The sequence below is a fragment of the Rhea americana genome, unplaced genomic scaffold (assembly GCF_003343005.1).
Source record: "Rhea americana isolate MKP2758 unplaced genomic scaffold, rheAme1 scaffold_228, whole genome shotgun sequence".
NCBI lineage: Eukaryota > Metazoa > Chordata > Aves > Rheiformes > Rheidae > Rhea > Rhea americana.
This window is the reverse complement of record NW_028186344.1, coordinates 1,055,056-1,082,994: the sequence shown is the minus strand read 5'-3', so window position 1 is coordinate 1,082,994 and position 27,939 is coordinate 1,055,056. Positions and strand designations below refer to the sequence as shown.

The window sequence follows — 27,939 nt, the reverse complement described above, 5'->3', positions numbered from 1 at the left end:
AGGGCAGAAATTTGAGGCTTTCTGGTTGTGGTTTCTTGGGTTGTTTTTTTTTTTTCTCCTGCCCCCCTTTTTTTTCCCTTCTTGCTGTTAATTATATCTGCTGTACAGGAGTAGGACTGAACCTTGAGAACAGAAAATAGGAAACTTAGAACGCTTCCAATTGAAGCACTGAATAATTAAACCTGGGTCCTAGGTTGGAGCTAGAACACGTATGTGACTTTTCTTGGGGGGGGGAGGGGAGAGGGGGACAACTTGCACGTAAAGAAAGGTGAAAATAAGGCCAAGGCTTTCTTTTCTTCAGACAGTTTTGTCTTCTAGCTGTAGACTAAGATCAGTTCCTAAACTGAGTTGTTTCATGTCGAAAGAAGCCTCTCTGAGAGGAGAAYTTTATTTCCTGCTGTGCCGATGAGAGCACTGGAATGGATGGGAAAAATTTGCAAGGGCAAATTTTGAGTGTGTGTTTGTGGTGTTTGCAGTGGCTTGGCAGTGACGGATGATCCTTGCAGCCAAAGGTGAGGCTGGCTGACCCTCCTGGAGCAGTTTCCATGGCAACGCAGCATTTTTGAATAATCTTGGTTTATAGCAAATCTTTTCCCTTTTCTTTCCCCCCATGTTGGTTTCTTCTCTTTTTGTTATTTTTTTAATTCATTGCACCTTAGAGGAATTTTACCATTTCTCATGAGAGTTTGGAATAATAATCCCCACTCTCCATTTATAAATGCATCTCCACAATGTTTCAGAAAAGAAAGATCACTTGGAATCAAATTAGCTATTTTCCTAGTAACTGATAGTACTGGGTGGTTGCTTGGCTCTTGAGTGCCATTCCTCTTACAAAACAAAATGGCTGTTTTATTGAGACGTGGCTAGGAGTAGACACTTAACTCCTTCAGTGTCTAGGTGAAAGTTTAAAAATACGTATCCCTCAAAGAAAAGAGAGACAGAATAATCAGTTTGCATAGCCATCAAATTCAGTCAATAATGTCCAATGCTAAGAGTTGTGTCTGAGAACATGCAACTCAGTTCTACCAGTATGCTTTTACCTACACTGCCCTCATGTTCTTGGTAGCTTAGCTCACTTACCTGTAGGACGTTTTCTTTAGAATTATAGGTACCACTGTTCCTTTCAGTTTGCTAGGGCTATATTTAGATGCCCAACTTGGTAGCCCTTTTTGTAACAAAATTTAGATGTGTTTTACAGGTTTGCCTTGGGAATTGAATTCTCATTAGTTTTTGAAGATCTCCCCATTCACATGCTCAGCTTCTGTCTTTGCCTGTAGTGAATTTACCTTTTTGTTTTCTACATTTGGTATTGTCAGTTCAGATCTGTAGTTTTTATGGAGAAAACCAATGCTGACTTCAGTCGAGCAAGGAAATACCAGTATCCTCATGAAGAAAAAACATTGCTTTTAGCTTTCATGTAAGCCTTGTTTTGGCCGCTCTGTTTATTTCCAAGGAGGAAGAATCTTTATATTGCTCACTGATGCTCACATTATATTTCCCTCCCAGATGTGGGGACAGTCACTAGAAATTGGCACTTGCTTTTGCAACATAGGGCTGTCCAGTGAGAAATTTACCCTTCTGCTTTGCTTGGAATAGCTAGAATCCATATTTGACTGCACAGATCAAGATGTTAGTTAAATAACCCATCTCTTCTATTTCTTTTAAAGGAGAGAAAACCTATATGATTAATTTCAGGCATTTGTTCTTTTGCTTTTGTAGTGTTAAGGCCAAGCTCCTCTAGACGAAAGTCTCCTTTTCAAATTGTAACACGAGGGGCTCCTGGACAATAGTGACTCTACAGCGGGGAAGAAACATTTAATAAAGAAATGTTTATTAGTCAAATGTGTGGTAACTCTACTGAGGACTTTATTAATAAATCTTGGTTTATCAGGCACAGAGAAATAATTATACATGTCCAACATCTAGTATTTCTTATGTATGAATTCCTAGACATGTACCTGTGAAGAAATACCAGCCTCAGGAACCACTGGTGGTTTTAAAGGTCAATAATTTACAAATGATTGAGGCAAAAAAAACCCAAATGTCTTATGTCATTGACAAGATGCAATTCATTGTAAAGGTTAGTAAGACATCAGGCGTAGGACTTTGAAGCTTTGTCATAGTATTTATCTGCATGCTTCCACTCTGCATCCCCTTTTTTCCCCTCTTCCCTGACTTCAGCTAGCCTACAGATTTAAATTATGATAATTTTTAACAGTGACTTTTTGAGAAAGTATTAGTTCTAGGACTAATGTAATGCACCATCCGTGAGCTTGTAATCCCAGCTTTCAAACTGCTTAATAAAAGTAGGCTAAAGTTCTCAAAAATAAGAGCCTGGAGTAAATCTTTAGTCCATATTTAGGCATCTTAAATCACTTGATTTTAGAAAAATTACTAAATATCCTGAATAGTCCCTGACTTAAGGCACTTAAAAGAAAAAAGAAAAAAGGAAAAAAAAAAAAAAAGAAAAGAAATCTTGAGCATGACACCCAATTTGAATAGTTTTGGATTTTTTTTTTCCTTAAGTTAGTTATGGATTGCTAAGATTATTTTATGATTGTGTGGGAGATCAGTAAGGTGGTAAGCAGAAGAATCTGACTTTAAATTTTGGGCAGTCTTCAAGGTAGTTTGCTCTGCTTGCAGATGTCCTCTTGGAAACTTGATGCAGTGTAATTTGAACAGTGTGAGTGCACACCCTGGCACACTGCAGAATCTGTGTTGTCAAACCCAGCATGGTAGTCAACAAATGTAGTTGAGTCTGCATGTGATGCCTGCCCACAGGCCTGCTTGTGCTGGGTACAGTGATCTCGAGCGTATGTAACACGGTGGGCACTGTAACAGCAGCGTTGGCAGTAAATTCTGCTCAAAGTCCCCAGTRTGTTTATCAGTGTGTCTAGTGTGCGTTGCCTTTTTTTTAGTTGCGGTCTAAGGGATTTAGAGAAAAACAAGTACAGGTCTGCATGTACATACCGAAGTCAGAGCTCTGGTTGCAGCCTTGATGCCCCTTTGGCATCTTTTGAGCCAGCTGAGTTGTTGCATATGTTCATGGCTTATTAAGCCTCCCGGTAAGCGTTGGTAAATAAAATAAACTGAGTTATGCTGGCATGCAGCCTGAGTTGGTTGTCCTTTCCTGCCTCTTTCTCCTTTTGAAAGCATGATTCCATGCTCATGATGTTCTCCATCATGCTCCCCATCAGAAGCAGGGCTTTCTTGAAGAGGGAGAGAGAAAACTGGAGATGCATACAGGCTCACAGTAATGGGGGCAGCAGGAAAAGAAGGAAAGGGGAGGTCAGAAGACAGAGCCGCTGGCTTCAATGTGTATTTGATCTTGCTGTCAGTTTTTAGCATTTACTTTTTAAGTGGTCTTTTGAATAGAAATGAAGGAAAAAAAAAAACATGTCATTTTGTTTCTGTTATGTCCTTGCAACCTTGAGGAATCTTGAATGTTCTTCTGGCTGTGTTGTTAATGGTGCTTAATCATGTAAAAATTTACAGCTGGTGTTTTGTCACAAGTTCAAATAGGTTGTGTTATTTCAGAGAGATCTTTTGTTTCCTGACTATGATCAAGGTGGTAATGTGGTCATTCCGTAGATGTGCCTGGATGTTGCATTTGCTGTTCTTGCTATTGTCAGGACAAACTTGAATGCATTTGAAGTGATTTTTTTCATCAGTCTATGTTGAAATGAGATGTCTCTGTGCTACTCCATTTTTTTCCCTGAACAAAATGCCTGGTGATCTAACTAAGCAGCTGAGGTGTCGGTTTGTAAATGGATGGGTAATAACGTTAAAGCGAACTTTAAACTTTTTATGGCTTCATTAGCTCTGTGTCTGTGTGTATCTGTGTGTTTTGCTTGAGCAGGGACTGGAATGCCAGCCCTGCCGCTTGATAAAAACCATGAAATTCTTAGTTCAAGGATCCTATGTGCCACATGAGTTAGCTGAAAGCCAATAATTTCCTGATGCTGAATTAAGGCTTTGACACAGTGTGTTATTTGCCTAAACAAAAGTGTTGCAACCTGAAAGCAGGATGCTGAAGCTGTTGAAGCAGGTCTTTGAGAACAATCGCAAGGTCAACTGGTCAATTTTAAGGGTGAGCTTCAGCAAAGGCCTGGTTGTAGTCCGACAGTCTTGCTGGAGAATTGGTGTTGGCGCTTCAAAATGATTGTTAATTCCAACTGGAGGGCACACAATATTTTAAAATTATGCCTAAAGCTCCTTATCTGATAGGCTGTAGATAGCCTCATCCTTATTTAGAAATCTCAGGTTAGTGCATTCACACAGCCTTAATTTTATTAGATACTACAAAAAAGTATTTTTTTTAAACACTATTCTCGCATTTTTGTTTAAAAGGTAAGTTGGATAAATGACCATGAAGTGATGAGAAAGGAAATACAAGAGATTTCTTTCTTACTTGAACCTTTTAATTAGTTGGGATTACTTATGTTCTAATGTTTTATATGACCATAATGCAGCTGAATGCTTGGCTCTGGATGCTGAATTGTTTGAGATTCTTAGTAGCAATAAATACATATGTAAATATAGACTCCTATGACAAGATCRGTTGCTTTTGTAATTATAGAAATCTTATTAACAAGCCTGTTTTCTGTTTACTGTTACAAGCTTTAAATTATTTTAAAGGATGCACAGACATGTAATTACAAGTTTTTTTTCTTCTTGAAATTCATTAATGCATAAGAGTTCTTCCCTAGAAAAACAATTGTGTAGTGTGTACATGCGTTTCTGAACTGAAGTGTTTTAAGGCAGAGGATGCTAAAGCTGATCTTAATCCATTCTGGACTGCCAATGAGGAACACTTGTAATAATCTTATCAGTTTCAGTTGTTGAAAAGTGCTGTTTCTTGCAGTTCTGTGAAAGCGTATTAGATGTTCTTAATGTGTTAAAGTTGCTGCAATGGTTGCCTTGGTATCAGTCCAAAGTTTGGCATGCAGCAGGACTTCATCTAACACTAGCCACAATTAATGACGTCTTTTAAAAAAGAAATTTGGCATCAGGCACCGTGGGTTTTCTTCATCACTGACCTAGCTCCTTTAATTGTTGCTCTTCTAGTCATCTTTATACCTTTGTGAGAACAAGACATAGACACATGAATAGTATGTGGCTTGCTGATGACTATTTTACTGTGGTGCCATTACATTTTTTTTCTTGATCTCTCTCCTTGCCCTTTTCTTTTTCCTGTCTTTGCACCTACATCAGCCCCTACCAAGCCGTTTCCTCCTGCTGCAGGGGAAGAGCCTTTGCAACACACTTTCCCTGCCTTTAGGATACACACACTTTTACCTTAGTTCAGGCTTCCGTGAAGCCTATGCTCCTCTCTTTTCTCCAAGACTCCCAATAAACCAATTTAATTAGAATAGGGTGTGGTGGTTGTTTATCTTACCTTACAGTGAAATCTAGTAACATAGGATAGAAATTGTAATTGAAAATGAATCTGTCACTGATCAGATGCAGCAGCACATGCACCACTGAACAGCTTGTGTCGTTCTGTGTGCAAATGCAGTCTGTTGTGCCAGCTAATATTATTTATTTATTATGATTGTTACATTTGACCTAAAAGCCATCAGGACTTCCATACACTTCACTTCAAAGTGATTTTATAAGCTGCTCAGTTATTGATCTTCATGTCTCCAGATAAGCTTGTTGTCATCAAGCGGATGGAAGCCCTCCCGCTTCATGTTGGCACTGAAGTTGATTCCCATCCCTGACTCCTCTAATAGAAGTTTCTCACAGGAGACTTACTTGTGGTGTTCTGCTAGCTGCTTTTTTTCCCCTCCAAAAGGTGTTGAAACAAGCAACTTGTTTGTCATAGTTATCCCCTATACCACCAACAACAAACAGTCAGTTAATTGTTTACTTAATTAAATTTTTCATGTAGGAGGTTGCAGCCCATCTGCTGACTTGCAAAAAATTGAAGTGTAGTCATTGATCTATTTCACTACCTTTGGAAGGGAGGATAGAAAGTATGTCCAATGTAATTCATTTTTTGTGAGACAATCACTATTGAATTTTCTCAGTAAGCACGTTTGACAAGTTCTACAAAAAGAAGCTTCAAATTTGAAGCCTTTGAGTAGAATTCTCTGCTGCTGCCCATCAGTTTGGGAAACTTTTGTGAAGTCAAGGTAGCTGGATTAGCTTTCACCATGTGGTACAGAATTTGTTTGAACACTTACAGGTTTTCTGGAGTTGTAAGATCATTGTGATTTTTGTCTTGTATATATAGGTGCTACTGAATTGCTKCTTCTAGCCCGCCGAACAGATTTGAGACGGATTTCCTTAGACACTCCAGATTTTACAGACATTGTCTTGCCGCTGGAGGACATCCGTCATGCAATTGCCATTGACTTTGATCCTCTGGAAGGATACATTTATTGGACTGATGATGAAGTTAGGGCAATCCGCCGCTCATTCATCGATGGGTCAGGCAGTCAGTTTGTTGTTACAGCACAGATTGCTCATCCTGATGGCATTGCTGTGGACTGGGTGGCTCGAAATCTGTATTGGACTGACACTGGCACAGACCGTATTGAAGTTACAAGACTTAATGGGACCATGAGAAAAATCTTGATATCAGAAGACCTGGAAGAACCCAGAGCTATTGTGCTGGATCCAGTGGCTGGGTGAGGAGCTGTTCATGAGCATATTCAAAATATTAGTTGTATAAGGGAAAATATCTCGGTGTTCCTAYGTAATGGTTCCTAGATAATGGGAGGTGATGATAAACTACTTTTGAGTCTCTAAGATGAAAACATTGCTTAAAATTATTGCTTTAAGGCAGAAGGACTACTGCTCACTATTGACTGCCTAGCTAGTTGTCTTGTATGCCTTTGGGTTTTCGTCTTCTTCTGTTTGGAAATATATTTTGAAACTGAGTGGAGCTGTTTGTTTGTTCTAACTAATAGCACTGGTTATGCAGTTTTGCTCAGCAGATTAAGTTTTGTGTAATGGACCAATATATTTACATCTCAGAGCTATTTTGAATGTGTTGGGTGTCATTACCTGGGTAAAGGAAATTCATTTGACTTAGAAATGCCCCTGTGTGTTCTCTAGCTATATAGTCTGGGAGGAGGGTAGTCAAGAAGCAGCTAGGTGAATATTGAAACTTTTCTTAATAGTAGTTCTTAAGATTTTGTTTCCGTTGCAGGTACATGTACTGGACTGACTGGGGAGAAATTCCAAAGATCGAGAGGGCAGCATTAGATGGCTCAGACAGAATAGTGCTGGTGAATACCTCACTTGGCTGGCCAAATGGACTGGCATTGGATTATGCAGAAAGCAAAATATACTGGGGAGATGCAAAAACGGACAAAATTGAGGTTTGTACTTGCATCTGCATTTTTAATTCCACAGAGTTATAGAACCTAGTTGCTCTACCTTTCTAGGCATTTTAATTCTGATAGGCCTCAAAAGGGCAACACGCTAATGATTGCTTTGTGCTTTAACAAACAAATCAGTTTCTTCTCTGGGTTTGGCAAAATCATTTGTTGTTCTTCCTCCATTTGTCTATTTCTARAATGGAAATAATATCCATGTAGTAGATCCTTCTTTTTAAAAATGAAAATTTGTTAGATAAGTCCCTTTTTAAATCACCAGGAGAAAGGCCTATTTATCTTATCTTCAATTTATCTTATATTCTTTGTACTTTTCAGCTTAGATGCAATTAGCACATGTTGTAAAGAAATAAATCTCATTTCACATGTAAACATTTTTACTCATATGCATCTTCTGTCCTTAGTCTCTCTTCCTTTATTAGAGTTCTAGCAGGGGAATAGACTTTTCTTTCTTTCTAGTATGTTCTGCTGAGACATTCAGTTAAAAACAAAATGGGAGAGATAACAAGCAGCATTTCTGAAAATCTTGAGTTTATTTTGTTACATAGAATGTTTATGGAACAAACTTGACTATTTATTATCTCTCTGTCAATCTGTGAGCATATTGTTTTTTAGCATTTGTTTAGCTTATTAGAGGCAGAAGTTTGTTTATCTGGAAGCAAGAAACCTGCCTACCACCTGGTGCAAACTAGCGCTAGCTCTTTGCTATATCCTGGTAGACTTATCTTCCTTTTGTTGAGCCGTAGTCTTCCTTAGTGAATCCTTAGCATTGCAAATATTTTTCAGCACTTGTCAAGTCAGACACAATCTTCTCTAGCCTTATGAAATTTAGTTTTAATTTTTAACTTAAAATAAGACAATGTGAAATCATAGTCCCATACTGGAAGGTCACATGGCTATTTATTCTCCCTCAGAGTCACGGTAACTCTAGTCTTACAAAGTGATTTGCTTTGAAGTACTCCTTGGGAGAGCCTCAGGGAGCATGGTTTTCTTTATCCTGAAAACAAGATTTATAGTCTATAATTCACCTAACTTTTTACTAGCTCTGAGAGAAGGGGGGGGGGGAAGAGACTTAGCTGTACCTAGAGATTTATTTAGAGCAGACTGAGCCCTGATACTGCCTGGAACTTGAATCTGCTTTGAAAATGGAAAGTTAGGCATCCTCCCATCTCATGCTTGCCAAAACATTGTTTTTTTGTTTTTTTTTTTTCTTTCTTTAATGCACTTCAGTGTTTTTTGGACCATGGTTGTTCCATATTCATTGATAATGATTCTGTTCAGAGCTAGATCAGTTCGTGACAGAAATTTTCATCTGAATCGGGCATGAGCTTACTGTTGCAATTTTGTCAAGCTAGCTAGAACACGTGATAGAATGTTTATGCCAACGTTACGAATTCTGTGGCAGAACAGATAAAGTCTCATATAAAGTCTGCTGGGACAATTTCAGTTTCATTGTTTTTAAACAGAATGACTTTGTCCCAGATTGTCGTATAGCATCTTTGTAGGGCATCGAGAGATGATTTACCATCTTAAGATTTCTGAATTATTAGGATTTTTTTCCTGTAAGGCTCCAAGTTTTAGAGTTATTATTCTACTGCTTGTTTTTAATAAAAAGTTAACATCTTAAACTGCTATGTGGAAAGAATTTTGAATAATGCAGCCAAAAACTTTAAAGCAGTGGAGAAGACTTTCACCTACAATTTTTCTTTAGTTTTGGATTTTAACTTTTTTTTTTCGGGGGGGGGGAACGATTGGGTCTTTTGATTGCAGAAGGTGTCAATTTAGGGGGGGATGTGATAGAGATCTRTAAACAGAGGTAAGTATGTACAAGGTGACTAGTGCTAGAGTGGGTTTTTGGACTCTTGTTGCAAAAAAATGGGCCTTAGTGAATGCTACTGGCAGGTGGTAGATGCAAAACAAAAGCAGATGGTTCCTCAAATAGTGTGTGGTAAGTTGGGGAAATGACTGTGGATGTTAAAAGCTTACATGTGTTCCTGGGAAGACTGAACAATTTGTGGAAGGGAATTCCACTGAAGTTTACTAATTAATAGAAGTGCCTTCTGAACCACAAGTCACTGAACTGCAAATTTCTGGAGAATCAAAGAATTTTATTGGAAAAGTATCAGCATATTTGCTCTATTCTTATACTGTTCCCTAGTTTTGAGTAGTTTTGAATAGTCTCTGAGATGGGTTACCCAACATAGTTAGACCTCTAAACTTAATCTGTACGAGCCCCTCTATGTCCATTGTTTTGAGACCATTCTAATTGTTGATGTTTTGGGGTGTCTTAAATCTGTTAGCTTGTTGACTTTTGAGAAAATGTTCTTCCTTACATGTAACATTTCTGCATGCTTGAAGTATGGTGAGTAAGCAGTAACAGGCTGAAAGTACATGATAACAGAGATGCATCAGAATGCAAATTCAGCGTATGTTACAGCTGCTGTGGTTAGTAAAGTGTGGGAAAGCTCTATAGGACCAAGCTAGGGAGTTTATCCAAGAGAATGGTTTGATCCAAGGTAGGGTACTTGGAGGAGTGAGTGTGCTGAGAGAATAAAAACGAAGATTCATGGGTGACCACATTACCTTGCTTGACTGCATGATCACATACTTGTTTTTCACTCTAATATGCAAAGTAATGCAAAGGTAAGAGTGAGTATCTTTACTGATGAATATTAGTGATTTTTCCTGGAATCTTCTGTAGCCTCTGTAATCTACTATGAGCAATTTATTTGGTAGGCAAGAGAAAACTCAGACTAAGAACAGCACCTAACCTATGATAGATAAAATATTATTAACATTTTGAATTTTCCTTTTTCTTCCCACTTTCTCCCCTATGACAACCATGAATTCTGAGGAGATCTGTAACAATTTTCTTGTCCTTCCCATCCATTTTTCCTATCCTAGTTTAGTAGAAGATGCTTTGACTTTCAGTAAATTAAACTTGTATTTGAGGGGAGAGTAATGGAGAATATTTGTGACAGGATCAAATGCTGAAATTTGGAACTGGACTTGAAGGTATCTGAGAATATGCCTGATTCTTGCTTTGCTTGTATGTCTGTGTGTATCTGGGGAGGAGATAAGAGCAGGGGGAACGTTTCTATGTACTTGCATGCTATTCTGTGCAAATAGTTTTCTATACTTGATTTTAAATAAAAGGTGCTTCTCCCCCTCCCCCCCCCTTAGTATGCAGAATTGATCAAAATCATTATTTAATTGCCACCCTAGTGAAATGAATGTTGCTTGCAAGCTATGTTTCTGGTTTGTTTGTGCGATACATGAGCTTTTATTATTTATTTTTCACACACTGATTCATGCTCTGTGTTTTGGAGCCCCCAGACGATAATAAAGCATCAGCAGGGGTTAATGGAGACTAGTAGGGGGTACAGCAGGGAGCTTTTGTTCCCACTTTATCTGGCAGCCTGCAGCAGGCAGAGGCAGGCTGTGGCTCAACAGCTTCGTCATTTATCTCGGTCAGGTTTCACTGCTGATAAACTTCTATTGAAATGGATGGCTGCTATTGTGCTTACCAGTAGGGAAGATTTCTCATTGACTTGCTACAGGTTTAAAGCATTTTCCTGCCGTGCTATGAGGTTAAAAATGTATGATCTGCTCTGTTGAATTCATCTTGTGTTTTTTCTGCTCAAGTGAATATTTGTCTTCTGAGCACGTATGCTACCTGTTTTTAAGGCATAGGTTGAATTTAAAATGGCCAGCAACCTCCCTGTTGATAAAGCGGCTGTGGTTCTGTGTGTGTGCATGTAGCTCTGTGTGTGTGTTGAGAGTAAATAATAAAGATACGGCTGATTTCTCACAGTTTTTCAGTCTTTGCTTCATTTTTCTTTATTCATCTTCTTTCCTATGCTCCATTCTCAGAGCCAGAGATGACACCCACTTACATTTACTACTGGTGAGCTTAAAGAAAGGGTTCTCTGCCATCTTATATGGATTCCAAGCATTATCTAGTGATTTTTGAGTGCAGCTCTAACTTGAAGTGTTTCTGCATTCCCAAATCTATTAGCCGTGCCTAGCATTACTGTTTCTAATCCTCATGATTAATATGGAAAGTCTTGATATCCTGCTGTTTTTCAGCATAAGTACACACAACCCTTCAGAACCCAGCCTTGTCGGACAATGGAAAGTGGATGCTGCTAAGACTTTTTCTTAGCAAAAATATCTTGAACAGAGAAGACCTTTTTGTCTCTGACTCAGAAGCAAAAAGCCTGGCATCTAGAGAATGCTCTAATTCATATTCTAATCCTGAAATTGCAGGGCTACATTTTCCTATGATGACAACTCCCTCAATTTTACCACCAGCCTAATTAGGAAATTTTGTTTTCTAAGCATTCACCGTCTATTTTCTGACTGCAAAATTTTGTCTCTTAGCATTAGGCTTTGTATTGTGAAATGCTGATGTCTTGTAAGCCTKATTACTTATCCCATTCCATCCACCCTACTTTGAATCAGTGATTTGAAATTTGAGGAGCAGAAACCATTGAATCCCTGCTTTTGAGCACATCTGCTTTTGTATATTTGCATTAAATTTCTGCAGATATTAGATATGTGAAGCAAATCCTTAAAGTTGCATTGCCTCTTAATTCTGTGCACAGTTCATTGCCACCTGGTTTGGATAGACTTAAGTGAAGGACATGAAGGATATGCTGGGGGGGGGGGGGGACAGGGGCTGGATCCCCCACCTCCATCCCAGTTTCAGCGGTTTAAAGTTTACTTTGTTTGGAAATTTCTGGCAATTCCTTAATCTGTGCTAGGGCTTCATTGAGAAAATCATTGATTTTTGAAATAAATGTTAAAGTAGGGACTTATTTTTTAAGAATAATTAGTTTAGACTTTGTATAATTTTCTCTTGGAAGTTTTCTTTTGAGCTTCTGAATGAACTTCGAGAAGAATCAAATTTCATGACACGGATGAAGACAGGAAACCTGTATTACAAAACAAACAAATGACAGCTACAGATCACATATTTGCACGGTCTCCTGACTGTCAGAAATGGATCCCCAAATTTATGAGTGGTCTCTTATTGCTGACTGTAATCTGGACAAAGCTCACTTGAGAAGGAGCATGGATGGCAATACTGAGCCAGGACTTTCTGACATTATAAGCTTGTAATTAAAAAAAAATATTTTTTGGATTTTAAACATGCTGCTAAGGATTCTCACTTAGGCATGTGACTTCTGCTGCTGTTAGAAGTGCTTTAATAGAAAAGGAGAAAAGACAAAATATATTCAAAACATCCATGTTATTTTTAGATTCAAGAACATAAAAAATCAGTTTGTTGTTGTCTTTGTTAAATTATCTAAATAAAACTGAAATGTGTAAGAGAGACATGGAGCCACTGCAGAGAGTCCAGCGTAGGGCTACAAAGATGATCAGAGAAGTGGAGCATCTGCCCTATGAGGAACGGCTGTGAGAGAAGGGCCTGTTTAGCCTGGGGAAGAGAAGACTGAGGGGGGATCTTATCAATGTGTACAAGTACCTGAAGGGAGGGTGTCAAGGGGATGTGGACGAACTCTTTTCAGTTGTCCCRTGTGACAGGACAAGAGACAATGGGAACAAACTGAACCGCGGGAAGTTCCGTCTGAACGTGAGGGAGAAGTTCTTCACTGTGAGAGTGACAGAGCMCTGSAMCAGGTTGCCCAGAGAGGCTGTGGAGTCTCCTTCTCTGGAGATATTCAAGGCCTGTCTGGATGCAACTCTGTCTAACATGCGCTAGGTGACCCTGCTTGAGCAGGGGGGTTGGACTAGATGATCTCAAGAGGTCCCTTCCAACCTTACTGATTCTATGATTCCATGAAAGTTTGAGTCCTAGGACACTCATTACAAACCGCTTCTATTGATTAGTTCTCAAAGTTTTCAGGGATCTACTCCCAACAGGATGTTGTTCTTAATGGAACAGATGAGAGATTTACAACACCCCACAGCAAAAAATGAGGACATGGAGAAAAGAGTTTGTATACATACCAGCCAGAACTCTTGTCAAAGGCTACTTGATGCTGTGAGCTTGATATTTTTCTGGGCAGTGGGATTACTGTCCTAAAAATAATGTAATATGAAAGATTTAGACATTCAGTATAAAAGTTTCTTGTGTTGTAGATCTGCACTTCTCCCTGTAGTCTGCTGCTGGTTTTCATCTAATGAGATGCAGATGTTGTCATCTCATTAATTTGCCCTATATTGTCTTTATAGAAAATGTCAGAAATCACCACTCTTATGACATGACTAAAGTAAATATCTAAAATAGGTTAGATCAGTCCTGCTCTAAATGCGCCTGCTTTTTTCTTTTTAACTCTTAAAGGGGGCACAGAGTGGCCATACCAGAGGCAGATGTCTGCGCTTGAGACAAATTCCAACCTGAAAGTCATGCTGGCTTTTACAACTTTTTGCACATTATCATTAATAGTGAAGGTGTACCTTTCTCAGATGGAGTTGTTCCTTACAACTGTGCTGCTTCATGCTGGAAATTCAAAGATGTTTCTATGACCTTTGGTTACAGATGAGCAATCCCATTTTCTTAATGGTAGCACTGTAAACCTCATGGCTCCAACAGGATAGCATGAAATTCATTGAAATACAACCTTGTATTCCACTATTGTGTCCTGCATGCATCCTAGATTTTTCCAACATAATCAAGAAATTACATTTTAGTTCACGTTGTCTCATCTGGAAAGTAATGTACTTCTGCTGGCAGTTAGTACTGGCTACCTGAGGAAAAGGACAAAAATCTTTCAAATAAAAAAGAGCCATTTTCTGACCTTACTGGGAGTCTTAAAACAATGTTGGAAGGCAAGCAAGGGAGTGATATGCAAAGATACTGAGCTATCTCCTGTATTTTTGATTCAGCAGAATACAGTTAGTCTGCCATTATCCTTTACTCTCCAATATATATATATTTTTCCAAGCTTAGCTCATTCCTGTACAAAAAAGACTAGTGCTCTTAAACCTGGACTTCTTCAGAAGCATTCACATGTCTCTGTGATCCCTCTCAACTAGCAAAGTCTAACTATTCATATTTCTTCACACAGGTTTTTTATTTGGCTCTGAGTTATTGCAGTCTTAGTTGTCTTAAAAGACCTAAATATTTTTTGCTTCTGGTATCTCCCACGATGTTGTAGCTTTGCAAAGGTCTAACATCAGTGAGGAAAAAGTCTATAGGGAAAGTTAATCTCTTTCATTAGCCTGATCATTCCAAGGGTAGAAAACAAGTTTTGGGGCATGCGAAGACCATTGGAACTGAGATGGTTTAGCTAAGGGCAGAGTTGAACCAATTTAAGAGTTTAGTGCCAGCAAAAGTGAAAAGTGACCCAGTATCCTCCCTGCTGTCTTGCGCTGGGTTTGGTCGCTCACTGGACTCTTCTGCAAACTGATTTACTTGCTTCAATAGCGGGAAAATTTCCAAATTTTTTTTTTTCTACAAAAAAATCAGGTGTTAAAATCAAGTACTGGAGTATAATAACTACTGGAAAGAAGTGCCCTGAGAGGGAAGAGGAGAGATCAGAGTTTTTGTCCAAGTTCAAAAGCATTAGGGATTGTTACCTAATTTCCTCTTGTAAAACTGCCCCTGGAACCAGTGGGGAGGTTCTCATTAGTTTAAGCTAGCCTCCTTCGCTTCCTTTTTGCGACCAACTAGAGGCAGGTGTACAGCTGCTTGCAGGAGTTAACTGACAAATGGTAACTTGCAAAAAATCATAGTAATTYTGTTGCTTCAGAAGCTTGGTCTGTACCCAAACTCTCCTACTCCCCTGTAGCCTATGCCCATGTAACATAACATGGGCATATGTTATGCCCACTCCACCAAGTGTTAGAAATATTAACCTATCAAAATTAATTTCTGTTGCCAAACATCTATGTATTCACCTGCATTTTATTTATTTCTTAACTTACACAATGACTATTAAATTGTCTTCTCGTCTGATTCCCCCTCCCCCTTTTTTCTGTGAATATCTCTCTTGTCCTGTTTGTTGTTGTAGCTGTAATTTTTGTCTTAGGCTGTACTCTACAGTTGCAGAGTTGGCTGGAGCTCTTTGGTTTCTGAATCAGGTATAAGGGGTTCCATGTATCCTTTCTATTGATYTTCTCAGCATTTCACCGTGGTGAAGGGATTTATGCCCATTTCATATCTAGAATATTCCTTAACCTTTGGGAATTGATGAGAAACGGCATTGACAAGTTAATGATACTGACAGAATAATTTTCTCAAGTTGAGTTTAAAGTTTTGATCACTTAGTCAAAGAGGACATAACTGTGCAGGACTTTTTTCTTTTAGAGGGAAAGACTAATTAAACTGGAAATTTAAATAAGCATATCCTTTTTTCTTCTTTTAGAGCTGTTGTTTTATAGCAGGTACTTATTTTAATTGTGTGATATTACTGCAGTTATAGCAGTAAAACTTTTTTTAAATTGCTTAAGGAAGCAAGTTAGATGAAAATACTGAGTTTTCAAACTCAGTCTGAAAAAATGCTAATGTAATATTCAGAAGATATTCTAGCTATCTTTAAAGCTATTTTTAAGTGAGGTCCTGCCCCAGTTTTCTTTTTTAACTCATTAAATCTATTTGATTAAGAGGAAATGTTGTTTTTAACTTCTCTGATATGGAGAGATTCATGTACATTTAGGTGGAAGATGAACAATCATATCCTTGATTAGCAGCATCATGAACTGGATCACTGTGTGTTTAATCAACAAAACAGTGCATGTAAGTATTTATCATCAAGTACTCAGGTATGAAGTACCTGAACCTACCCATTGAATGTCCCTAAACTACTTCAGGTATAATGCAGGTATTGTTCAAAAACTTTTTCTAGGGCGTTTTGAAATATCTGGACTATATGTATTACATTCAGTACTTCACAGCTGTTTTATAGTAGTACTTCCTTGCAAACATCTCGTGCAGAGTAGTGGGATTGATGATAAAACTCACTAGAACTTGACTTTTTCACCTCATTGATTTTTTAGTTACAGCAATTTCTAGAGTGTATTGGCATGACTAGGATTCAAATTATGAAGGTGGTAACACTTTTTACATATTTCTGCTCTTTTAAACTATTGCAAGAAATCCAACTTGTCATTAGCATGTCTGCAGAGTTTAAGGTCTACTCAGGAAGTGATTACCTCTTTTTTTTGTGACATTTATTTTATGTCTATGGGAACCTATGGGAAATGGTTGGTTGTCTGKTTTTTTTTTCTTTTTTCCATACTGTACAGTAAATCATAACTATATCTGGGAATTTATTTGAACATGTACAAATGAAACAATAAGCTAGTGGTTTTTTAGATTTATTGGGGAAGGTGGAGAAGGGGGTATTTTCCATAGGGCAGGGCTATGTGACATGCAAAACCTTGTCGCAGTGTCCCAGTGTTCTATTATTCCTTATCCTTCCGGAAGGAAGATAAACTCTGTGGTCCCATTCTCCCTTGGATGTGGGGAGAGGTGATTTCCAACTGTGCTCCCTTCTAAGAAGCTTGTGCAGCCAGCACAGTGATGGTGAGAGTACTTGAACAGGATACCTGGAGTTTCATACATTAAGTGGAGTATCCTTGGCCTCTCTGAAGGCCAGTAAGCTGTAAAAGATGCTGAAGGAGCGAGTAGAAAGCTAAGATCTCTGTTGTTTAATTGCAAAAGTTTGGCTGTCAATTTTTAAAACCATGGCTTACATTCAAGTTATTTCTAATACTTTGTTRCAAGATGATTATATCTGAAATCAGATTGGTGATTTGGGGTGAGGGGAGATTCTTATTTTTTCTTTTTTTTTTCTTTTTCTTTTGTAATTGGGGGTGGGGATAAACAGATAAAGTTTTGGAATCWTCTGGTATTGCAGCTGATGACTTTCAGTCCATCACAGAGGCCTATTCAATTCTTTTAAGTCATTTTTAATTTTCTTGAAGATAGTACTTGTTCTTATAAATTTTCATTGATTACTGTCTTTCTCCATTCCAGTCGTTCTGAGAGACAACTTAGCATGCACGACATTTAAATGCTCCCTGATTATTTATAATCACATCCAAAACAAAGCTGCACTCATAAGTTAAGATGAAAGGTAGCAGTTTGCATGCTAACACCCTGCTTATGGCACTAGGTTAATTATGAGTAAATCACATCAGCTTTGTCTAGCACAGTCTCCTAAATTTGTACTGGAAAATATGATCCTTCTGGGATGTGTGCTGTCTTTTTCTTCTGGAGTCTGTGATACTGAGGTAGTCTAGCACCTTGTAGAACTGGGCTCTTAAGTTTGATGTTGATTTAAGTATGGCATAGTATGGACAGACAATTTATATTATTAGCATCAGTTCAGTGCTTTGGTAGTACTAGTATGCATCTCTGCTGCTACTGGTGATAGTTGTCTAGACCAGAATAAGCTAGGCAGGGCCCCAAAGAAAAGCAGAAGCTTCATCAGGGCTACTGTACTAGCTCTAATCAGAACTGAGTGTTATTTTCACAGATGAGGCAGGTATAATAATTGAGCTCTAGATTTAAACCAGTCAAAAGAAAAGTGTAGATTACGGTACATTAAATTCAGATTATCAGAAATGTAAATTCATTGTATTAGCCTGTTTATCACAGTTATTACTGGCATTCAGGTGTAAATTGAATCCAGGATATCTGGCAGCAAGACTCATAGAAAAAAAAAATATATATATATATATGTATATATATATATATGTATATATATATATCTCACTTTATATCTAGTCTTTAGTTTTAACATAGAAACAATGCTTCTAAGTTATTACATCTTTTTCATTGTTCATGCTGACAACTAAATACAACATCTTAAAGTATGACCACATTTTCAGCGTTAATTCATTTATTTTGAATAAGCTATATTTTTATGAAAGCAAAGCCTTTATCTGACAGGCAAGACTTTTGGTATTTCTTCCAAGAGCCTTTAATTTTGGGGTTTTTTTGCTTTATTTTTCATGGAACTGCTTGCCCTTTCAGTAGAGGTAGTGTTTGTGGTTAAGCTACATCTGTTTCCTGTTRTAGTCTATATTCTCGCTGTGGTTTGCAGTATTTCGAGTGGCCTCAGAATGTGAAAGCTACACTGCATTGCAGTCAGCGCAGCGTAAACCGCTGGAGACATTGGCTCATTGCAAGAGGTAGGTTTCTCRGATGGGGATTCAGCCGGGCTGGTCTTTGCTGTGATTGGGGCTGCAGTAAGGGAGTGAGCGCATAAAGCAGTATCAGCGGGAACTCGAAGTTATCTGAATTTCAGTATGTGAAAAGATTATACCAAAATCCTTTGGAATGGGTTGATTAGTGGTTGTTTCTTTTTCTTTTTGTGTTACATGAATCATTCCTATATCTCTTGCCACTTTCCTCCTGCCTTAAGTGTCTGCTTAGTTTGGTAGCCTATTGATAAGATTCTTCTGAAGTGTCCTAAAATGCAGCCAAAGCGAGCGCAGATTGTGTCGTGCCATGGAACTACTAATATGATATTAGTTGGTGATGCCCAGCTCTGAGCAGACAGATGTTTTTGTTAAGTAATGTTAGGTAGATGGGCTCAGATAAGATTTTAGTGGGAGTATGGTGGCAGATGCAAGTACTTTCAATAGGCTTCTATTCTGCCTATCTGACAAGTTGTCTTTCAAAACAATCTGTGTGTGGCAAAACAAAAATTCATAAAAAGCAAATAGTTAACACTTATGTCCTCCCTTTTCTTCTCTTGACTTTCCTTCAGAAGAAGCAGAAGCTTATTTGTACAGCTCCCCATTTAAAGTTTAGCAAAAAAGTTCACCTCACGTGGTACAACTTCCAACTAATTATTTTTACCAGTAGCTAAGCATTGCCTTGAATACAGAATTTTCTACCTTTCTTCAAGTACAAAGCAAAAATGTAGAATCTTGAGATATTACTTTATGATGMTAAATGATGTTGCAAAGGTTTTAACTGCTTGTTTTTAGTCAACTCACTTTGCAAGAGCCATTCATTTCCATATCTGTCTGGTCTGCTTTGCAAGCACTAATTGCCATATATTAATTAGTTGCAAACAAGTGTATTTTCTCTGTAGTTTAAGGGGTAGAGGGAAACAAGTCATTCTACAAATTTATTATGATTACATTATGGCAAGAAAGGAGTGGTGAGCAAGGGGATGGTCAGCTTTGCTCAGTGGTGATAGTGCGGTTAAGGACAGCAAGTCACAGTTTACCTTACAGATGTTAAAGCTATGTCCCTGCTTCAAAGTTAACCATTAGTCTGTTGTTTAGCAACCTCATTTATCAAAAACAGAATGAAAGAGGCGTGCTGCTAGGAACTGAGAGAGTCAGCAGATGTTGAAATGTTCTAAAGTAGAATAAATGCAACAGAAAAGCTTGTTTTCTAAAGGAAGTCCAGAAATTAAGCAATTATACTGGCTCTGAGCCCAGCTAAACAATCTGTGATAGAAAAAGCTATGTTTGGAGTTGGTTATCAGGATAACTTTATCCTGATAGTTACCAGTGTTCGGACAGTAAATGTGCCCTAATACAAAGTGGAGCTGCAAGTACTATGCTTGATTTTTTTTTTTTTCAGCGAGGTCTTACACAGCAAAAAAGCATTTCACCAAGTAATGCTCATCTTATGCATGTGCATTACTGCATGTGTATAAGTGTACCACATACATTACTAGAGAGAAGCTTTTTCAGTAGGCCAGTTCCACAGAGTAATTATGACTTTTTTAAAAAAAAGTAAATACGGAGCTTATTCTGACAAGTCAGCAAGTGTGCAAAGCCCCTTTCATTTTTCTATAGGGGTTATGCTCTTAAAAATTCAGTTCCCATCCTATTGTACTGAGAGAAAATGGAAAAAATACTAGGTGGTTTATGACAGGGAGTTCATCTAAGAGAAGTGAAACTATTTTGGAGATTATAGTGTTTTCTTCCTCTTTTTTAGTGAATTTAGAAATAATTAATCTTACTAACTTACACATTACACCACGTGCTGAGAAAGGAATGGATTTCAGTTCTGTTTCTCTTTCCGTCCTCCTATGCTTTGATAGGTAAAAGGTAGGAATAGCTCCAAACTAGCCTTTTCATTTCTCATGTGCTAGAAGATTCTTCTGATCACAAAATGTCGTCCATCTAGCTGGAGCTGTTGTACCCATTGATCCTGAAGGTTGTCATTGCATGTGTTTTGGGGTTTGAGCCGTGTACAGATTTGTCCATGACTATCTAATTCCACCAAGGGAGGAGTGAGAGAGATTTGAAAACAGTGATTTAATAAGTCATCATTTTCCCACTGCTAGTGTTCCTTAACCTGTATCAGAATCCTTGGATAGTGGGAAGGATGTTTTAATGCGTTTCAAGGGTTAGTATGCTACCTTGCATATTTACTGTGAATGTTGTGAATCAAGTTGACTTGGGAAATTTTTAGTCTGAGGAGGTTTTTGGAAGGATAATATTCATGCAGGAAATGAATATTTCCTAAAAAGTTAAAACAAGCAGAAATATTTTTGAAGGAACTTTTCAATATATACTGCTTAATAATCACTAAAGTTGCAGTGCTAAGTCATTTTTTAAGCTTCTCTTAAAACAGAAGGCTCCTTTGACCCCTGTCGGTACGTTAATTTTTATAGTAATACTTGGCATTCATAAGATACTTCATCAATTGAACATGTATGTATATGTTTAATTAATCTTACAGTGCCCTTTTGAGGAAGTTAGGTATTACTTTTTTCTAACAGTAAAGTGACACAGAGAATTCAAGTGTCTTGATCAAAGGCACACAATTATTTACAGACCGTTAATGTTTCTTCTAGTACCAAAAAAATTGAATTTAATTGTGAAGAATGTAAAACTGGTTCTTTGCTCAGACATTATTCAGAAGTATAAATGTATTCTATAGTTCTTTTTGACTGTCTGACTCTCAGAATTTATGAGTAGCCTCTTATTGCTATCTCTGACCTGGGCAAAGCTCACTTAGGAGGGACTGATGACTACATCATACTGAACTGAGAGTTCCTGATACTGTAAGCTTATCTTCATTCATGTGAAAGTGTCTCACATTTAAAACTGAACCAACAGAGGTAGATGAGAAATGGCGGGGAGAGAGAAAGAGAGAGAGAGAGAGAACATCTAACAGGCACAAACAGTATTAGTTCAGAAAATATATATTGTAAGGATTGTTGAGCCATACCTTCACATGCTTCACACCTGCTTGCGAGAACAGTCTTATGTACAAGAGATCCTCCATTGTTTTCAGAATGATGAGTACCTTTGCCAAAATACAGACTTGTTTTATTAGATGTTGTGCAAGACTGATAGCATTTTAACAGTTAGGAGATAGTTTTTGAGTTTAATGTATAAATGTGGAGCAGCTGAATGATTAAGCTCCACTGAACAATGGCAAAATTATTCTGTATACATGAAAAGCCATTTCTCATGTAAGTGTTGGTGCACACTTGTATCCACAGGTCATGAACACCGATGGGACTGGGAGGAGAGTGCTGGTGGAGGACAAGCTGCCACATATCTTTGGATTCACTTTGTTGGGAGACTATGTTTATTGGACAGACTGGCAAAGACGCAGCATTGAACGTGTACATAAGCGAACTGCAGAAAGAGAGATCATCATAGATCAGCTGCCTGATCTAATGGGCCTGAAAGCTACAAATATCCGCCAGATAATTGGTAAGCATTGACTGCAAATCAGGCACAGGCCAAAGGAAATGAGAAAGTGCTCGGGGAGCATCTGACTTTGGTAGCATGTGTTTAAAGTAAACAGTTACCCAGCTTTCTACCAAAGATTGTGTGAAAAATCACTAACTACATTCAATTCTGGTGATGATAGGCAGGTTTATTTTAAAAAGTAAAATGAGATAGAAAAACGTAGCAGTGCCTTTCTTCAGGCATCGCTCTATACCAAGTAAGTTTTTTAGAAATGGGCAGAATCCAGTTTTGTAATGTGATAACTTGTATCTCTCCAGCATTAGCAGTGGGTTAGTGAGGATATAGTTTCATGGGATGGGGTGAGACTTTTGTAAACTGCTTCAGTTTTTTAAATTGACAGAACATTAAGCCAGAAAACAAGCAAGCACCTACCCCCAAAAGGGGTAATTTTCTGCTACTTAAGGAGCTGGAGCAGTTCATAAGTCTGTACAGCACTGAATCCAGTCAGCAGAGAGGAAGGATCAGAGAAAATGAGACCATCTCTTTCTAACAGCAGCTATTAGATTAGCCCAGCTGCTTATGAAGCTGCAGCTGTACCAGCTTTTCATCTTGCAGTCTGAACATGTGCTCTCAGTATGCAAAAGCTAAGAATTAGCCAGTTCTAGTCAATGCTTTTGAAATGAACACTGCAAAATTGTTTTTAAAAATAGTTAGAAATACTTTCTGCCCAGTGACATTGCAGGATCTAGCTTTAAATTGGCAAAATACTAATAGCAGCATGAATGTGGCATCACAGGCACATCAAACTGCCTGAATTATCCTGCTATGTGAGTGAGGCTTACAACTTATTGCTGCCATGTCTGGATTGTACCCCAAGTTAACCCCAAATTAAATGTAACTGAGATGTATCTTTGCATCACTGCTACTCCATTAGCAAGTTGCATTAAGGTATGTATTTTAAATACAGCTCTCTTTTCAGCTATTTGGCTAATTGAGCTTGGTAATGCTGGGCCTCTCTTAGTAGGTGGATTTCCAGTATGTGCATGTACACAGGCTAGTATTGCAAAGAGCTGTTTTATTAGCATTCTGGATGGAAGAGACCATGGAATGGATGCAAAAATAGATCTGCAAACTCTTCCATCTCTAGGAACACAGCTAGGGTATGTAACCAGACTAGTGTACTTTAAAAGAAGGTAGAACTTCCACTTAGTTACTCATGTGCTTTCCATTCAGTGCTTGTGCTGTGAATCAAGTTCAGTAGCTGTTGAAGTCCATATCCTTTTCCCTAGTGCTGGGTGTGTTTCAAGCAGTTAGGAAAACAAGTGTTGGCCTTCCAACCACATAGAGTAATGCCTGTCTAAAGGATTATAAGAAGCAAAGAAAAATGAATTAATTCAGACAGATACATAGGTTTTCCACCTTTTGTTGTCTTAATAAACTCATAGTGTCTTTGATGTGTGTAAGGACTGGCTTCATCTTCCAGATGAAGTCAGTGTGCAATGATTACTTCTGCTTTTGTTGCACATGTAGGTACAAACCCTTGTGCAGAAGATAATGGTGGTTGCAGTCATCTTTGTCTGTACAGACCTCAAGGCCTTCGCTGTGCTTGCCCCATCGGCTTAGAGCTCATCAATGATATGAAGACCTGCATTGTCCCAGAGGCTTTCCTACTGTTTTCTCGGAGAGCAGATATCAGACGAATATCATTAGAAACTAACAACAACAACGTTGCTATTCCACTCACCGGTGTCAAGGAAGCTTCTGCTCTGGATTTTGATGTGACAGACAATCGGATTTACTGGACTGACATTTCACTGAAGGTAGAGATGGAAGATGCTTTTGTTTATTCCATATCTGATATTAGTTTGTTAAAAGGCTCTTAGATATTAAGAATGGACTGCAAATATCTTTTACAAGATTTAAAGACTAAATAAAAGAATTGTTCTAACAAAGAATGGCATATATTTTCATTATGTATTATATATTATTATATATCATACTGATAGCATTCCATCCTATAGATCATTTAAATCTGATGTGTACATTCTCACATGAAGCATACATTTGCAAAAATAATAAGTTTTGGGGCAGAAAGCAGAAACCTGAGTAGAATGCCATATGGGAGGAGGTTTGGGGGATGACAGATGTTTTGCCAAACACATTTAATGATGGGAAGCTGTGTCTTGGGTCAGGAAGTGAAAATAGATCTTACCTATTCATTATCTTATATAGCTACTACACGTGAGCCATATTATGACTCACAAGCTGTTGTAAAATAGGTCTAGGGCCTAGACTGACAAATCAGAAAAGGTTGCAGGTAAGTGTTTAAAAGTGGTAGTTAATGGAGAGACAGAAATCTGTGTGGTGTCTGTCTACTATGCTCTGCTCCTAGGGAGTTATTCACTTTCTTTTCCAAGGCTGTGAAGGTAGTGGGAATTGTGAACACCAAGAATTAGTTTTTAACGAAAGAAGGTTTTCTACAATTGAACTGAGAGCTACGTAAACAATAATTCATGACTCTTTATGAATGGAGAATCATAAAAGTTTTTAAAAAAAAAAAAAAAAAAAAAAAAAAAAAGAGAGAGAGAGACTGAAATTTATAATAATTGCATCATTCACAATAGAAAGAAAAGAATAGATATTTTATAATGATAGTAGTTTAAAAGTAAAAAAAAAAAAAAAAAAAAGTGAGTGAGTTTGGGAGAGAGGTGATTTGGCTAAATTCTTTAGGTACAGCACTCATTTGAACTGTGTGTGAAATAAAAAGAAAGTATGGAAATTTTAAGGGTGATGCAGATGAAGACTGAAAGATACACGTTTCTCTGCTGTGTACTCCCAGGTGCTGGCATAATTGGCAGACAGCATCCAAACTGGGATATAAACCAAAAGTATTCATTTGAGATAACTTTTGATGTGTTAAGAGTATGAAGAGTGTGGAGGGAGGGGAATATTAAGGGTACTTAGGGGAAGCCCATGTTTGCCAAACAAAATTTTTTTCCATGCTAACATCGTTCTTTAACTTCCAGGCTTCTAACTGGTCCTAGTAAATTAGGAAATACCTAAACTCTGATGTTTTATTAAAATAGAATTCTAGCTGTATTTGCTGTAACAGTCTGCTCCACGATGACAAGAGTTAAAAGAAGTCTTTTGAACAGAAGACCAAGAAGAAATTATCTCTAGTGAAATTAAATCAAACCATGAACACAGAAGCACTTGCATTACTGAGCTATTCAGCCATTAGGTTGTTTCTTCCTATTTGCTGTTCTGTCCTGAACTTATTCATTAGGCTCCTTTAAATATTGTTCCATGCTGTAATGTATGTGCTTTAGTATAGGTTTAGGAGAGTCAAAATATTTCCCCCTCCAAAGCTGACACTGAGTTGTTAAGGTCACTTTGGCATGTAGACTGCTTAATTGACCCAGACTAGTCATACAATTTATTTCCCCAGTGAAACACCATTGTAATTTACACAGAAAATACTTTCACAGAGTACAGTAAATCATTGCTTCTGAATAGAGGCATTGTTTGCCTTGCAAATAAGTAGCATATTGTAAGATCCTCTTTCCTATGAGATGCCTAAAATCTGAAAGTGTTTAAAATGCAACAAAGGAAATGGCCAGCCCAATGACAGACGGGTAAAGTTTCTAATTTGCCTGTGTATCTTTTTATCCCTGCAGACCATCAGCAGAGCATTTATGAATGGCAGTGCACTGGAACATGTTGTAGAGTTTGGCTTGGATTACCCAGAAGGCATGGCAGTAGATTGGCTAGGAAAGAACTTGTATTGGGCTGATACTGGAACAAATCGCATTGAAGTGTCAAAACTGGATGGACAACATCGCCAAGTGCTGGTGTGGAAAGATCTTGACAGTCCACGGGCACTGGCATTGGACCCTGCTGAGGGGTAACTTGTTGGTTTAWTTTTGTTTATTAATGTTGGAAAATAACATACAAATACTTACAGTTAGGCCTGCTAGTTAAGAATTGTATATAAATCCTGAGAAAACTGAGCAGAGGAATATAACCTCATAATTTAGAGTATGAGGGCTTGAGGAATATGCTTTTAATGTCCTGAATAATCATTAAGAATACTACACAAAAATCAGAGAAGCTCATTAAAAAGGGATTTATATTTAGTTTTTTTTTTAATTAATCACAGAATCAAAATAGCTGTACCAGGGGTATGGGAACCTCTGGATTCACCGAGGGGAAATCCTGCTTAACCAATCTGATAGCCTTCTATAATGTAATGACTGGCTGGGTAGATGATAGGAGAGCAGTGGACGTTGTGTACCTTGACTTTAGCAAGGCTTTTGACACTGTCTCCCATAACATCCTCCTAGATAAGCTCAGGAAGTGTGCGTTAGACAAGTGGATAGTGAGGTGGCTTGAGAACTGGCTGAAAGGCAGAGCTCAGAGGGTTGTCATCAGTGGCGTGGAGTCTAGCTGGAGGCCTGTGGCTAGTGGCATCCCCCTGGACTCAGTACTGGCTCCCATCCTGTTCAGCTTATTCATCAATGACCTGAATGAAGGGACAGAGAGCCTCCTCAGCAAGTTGGCTCATACCAAGCTGGGGGGGAGTGGCTGATACCCCAGAGGACTGTGCTGCCATTCTGAGAGAGCTGGACAGGCTGGAGAGTTGGACAGAGAGGAGCCTCCTGAGGTTCAACAAGAGCAAGTGCAGGGTCCTGTACCTAGGGAGAAATAACTCCATGCACCAGTACAGGCTGGGGGCTGACCTCCTGGAAAGCAGCTCTGCAGAGAAGGACCTGGGAGTGCTGGTGGATGACAAATAGACCATGAGCCAGCAATGTGCCCTGTGGCCAGGAAGGCCAATGGTCTCCTTGGATGCATTAGAAAGAGTGTTGCCATTAGGTCGAGGGAGGTGATCCTGTCGCTCAACTCAGCCCTGGTGAGGCCTCATCTGGAGTACTGCATCTGGTTCTGGGCTTCCCAGTACAAGAGAGACATGGAGCCGCTGGAGAGAGCCCAGCATAGGGCTACAAAGATGATTCGAGGAGTGGAGCATCTGCCCTGTGAGGAATGGCTGTGAGAGCTGGGCCTGTTCAGCCTGGAGAAGAGAAGACTGAGAGGGGATCTTATCAATGTCTATAAGTATGTGAAGGGAGGGTGTCAAAGGGATGGGGCTAAACTCTTTTTGGTTGTCACAAGTGACAGGACAAGAGGCAACGGGCACAAACTGAACCACAGGAAGTTCCGCCTGAACGTGAGGGGGAATTTCTTCACTGTGAGAGTGACAGAGCCCTGGACCAGGTTGCCCAGAGAAGTTGTGGAGTCTCCTTCTCTGGAGATATTCAAAGCCCACCTGGACGCAATCTTGTGTGACATGCTCTAGGAGACCTTTCTTGAGCATGGGGATTGGACTAGATCTCCAGAGGTCCCTTCCAACCTTACTGATTCTATGACTRTATTTGTACTTTTAGAATGAAACTCCTTTTTATAACAAGTTAGGGTCCTATAAGGGTATTAAATGATTTAACTTGAAAGTGGGGGATAAAGCTTATTATCTGAGAATAAGAAAGGTGTTTGTTTCTTCAGGTAAGATACCTTTTTTTTTTGTTGTCATGGAAAAAGTGGGGCAAGGGTAGAGAAACAGCAGAAACAGCTATAACCACCTTTCCTTGAAATGAAAGATTTCCTGAGAAGAAAACTCAGGATTCTTTGAATTGGAAATGAAATAGGAAAAGTAGAGAGAGGAGGAAAARAAGTGGGGGATATTAAACTGTCCAATTTATAAAATAGCTCTTTTTATTTGGCATTAATTACTGCAAAACCTTTTTGAGGTACCAGTATTGTATTACTGTACAGATGAAGGAACGTAATTTTCAAGTGTTATGAATTATCCCAGCTTCCAGTGACTATGCGAGAATTAGAGCAATGCAGAAAACTCAGTGCCAGGCAAACACAAACTTCTTGCTTCCTTTCAGCAAAGGGGTCACCGCTCTCTTAGTGCTTAGTGAAGCCAAGTACTACACCT

General features: G+C 38.6%; 1 protein-coding gene across 3 annotated transcripts in view; it reads left to right on the top strand.

Annotated features, from left to right (window-relative positions):
- LRP6 (LDL receptor related protein 6) overlaps positions 1–27,939 on the top strand; it is a 127,668-nt gene that overhangs the window by 68,266 nt on the left and 31,463 nt on the right. For all 3 annotated transcript variants that reach the window (XM_085305907.1, XM_085305905.1, XM_085305908.1), the window contains exons 6-10: positions 6,239–6,635; positions 7,160–7,331; positions 21,746–21,962; positions 23,472–23,761; positions 25,619–25,845. In XM_085305907.1, coding sequence (XP_085162033.1) covers positions 6,239–6,635; positions 7,160–7,331; positions 21,746–21,962; positions 23,472–23,761; positions 25,619–25,845 — 1,303 coding nt within the window. The remainder of the gene's footprint in view (positions 1–6,238; positions 6,636–7,159; positions 7,332–21,745; positions 21,963–23,471; positions 23,762–25,618; positions 25,846–27,939) is intronic.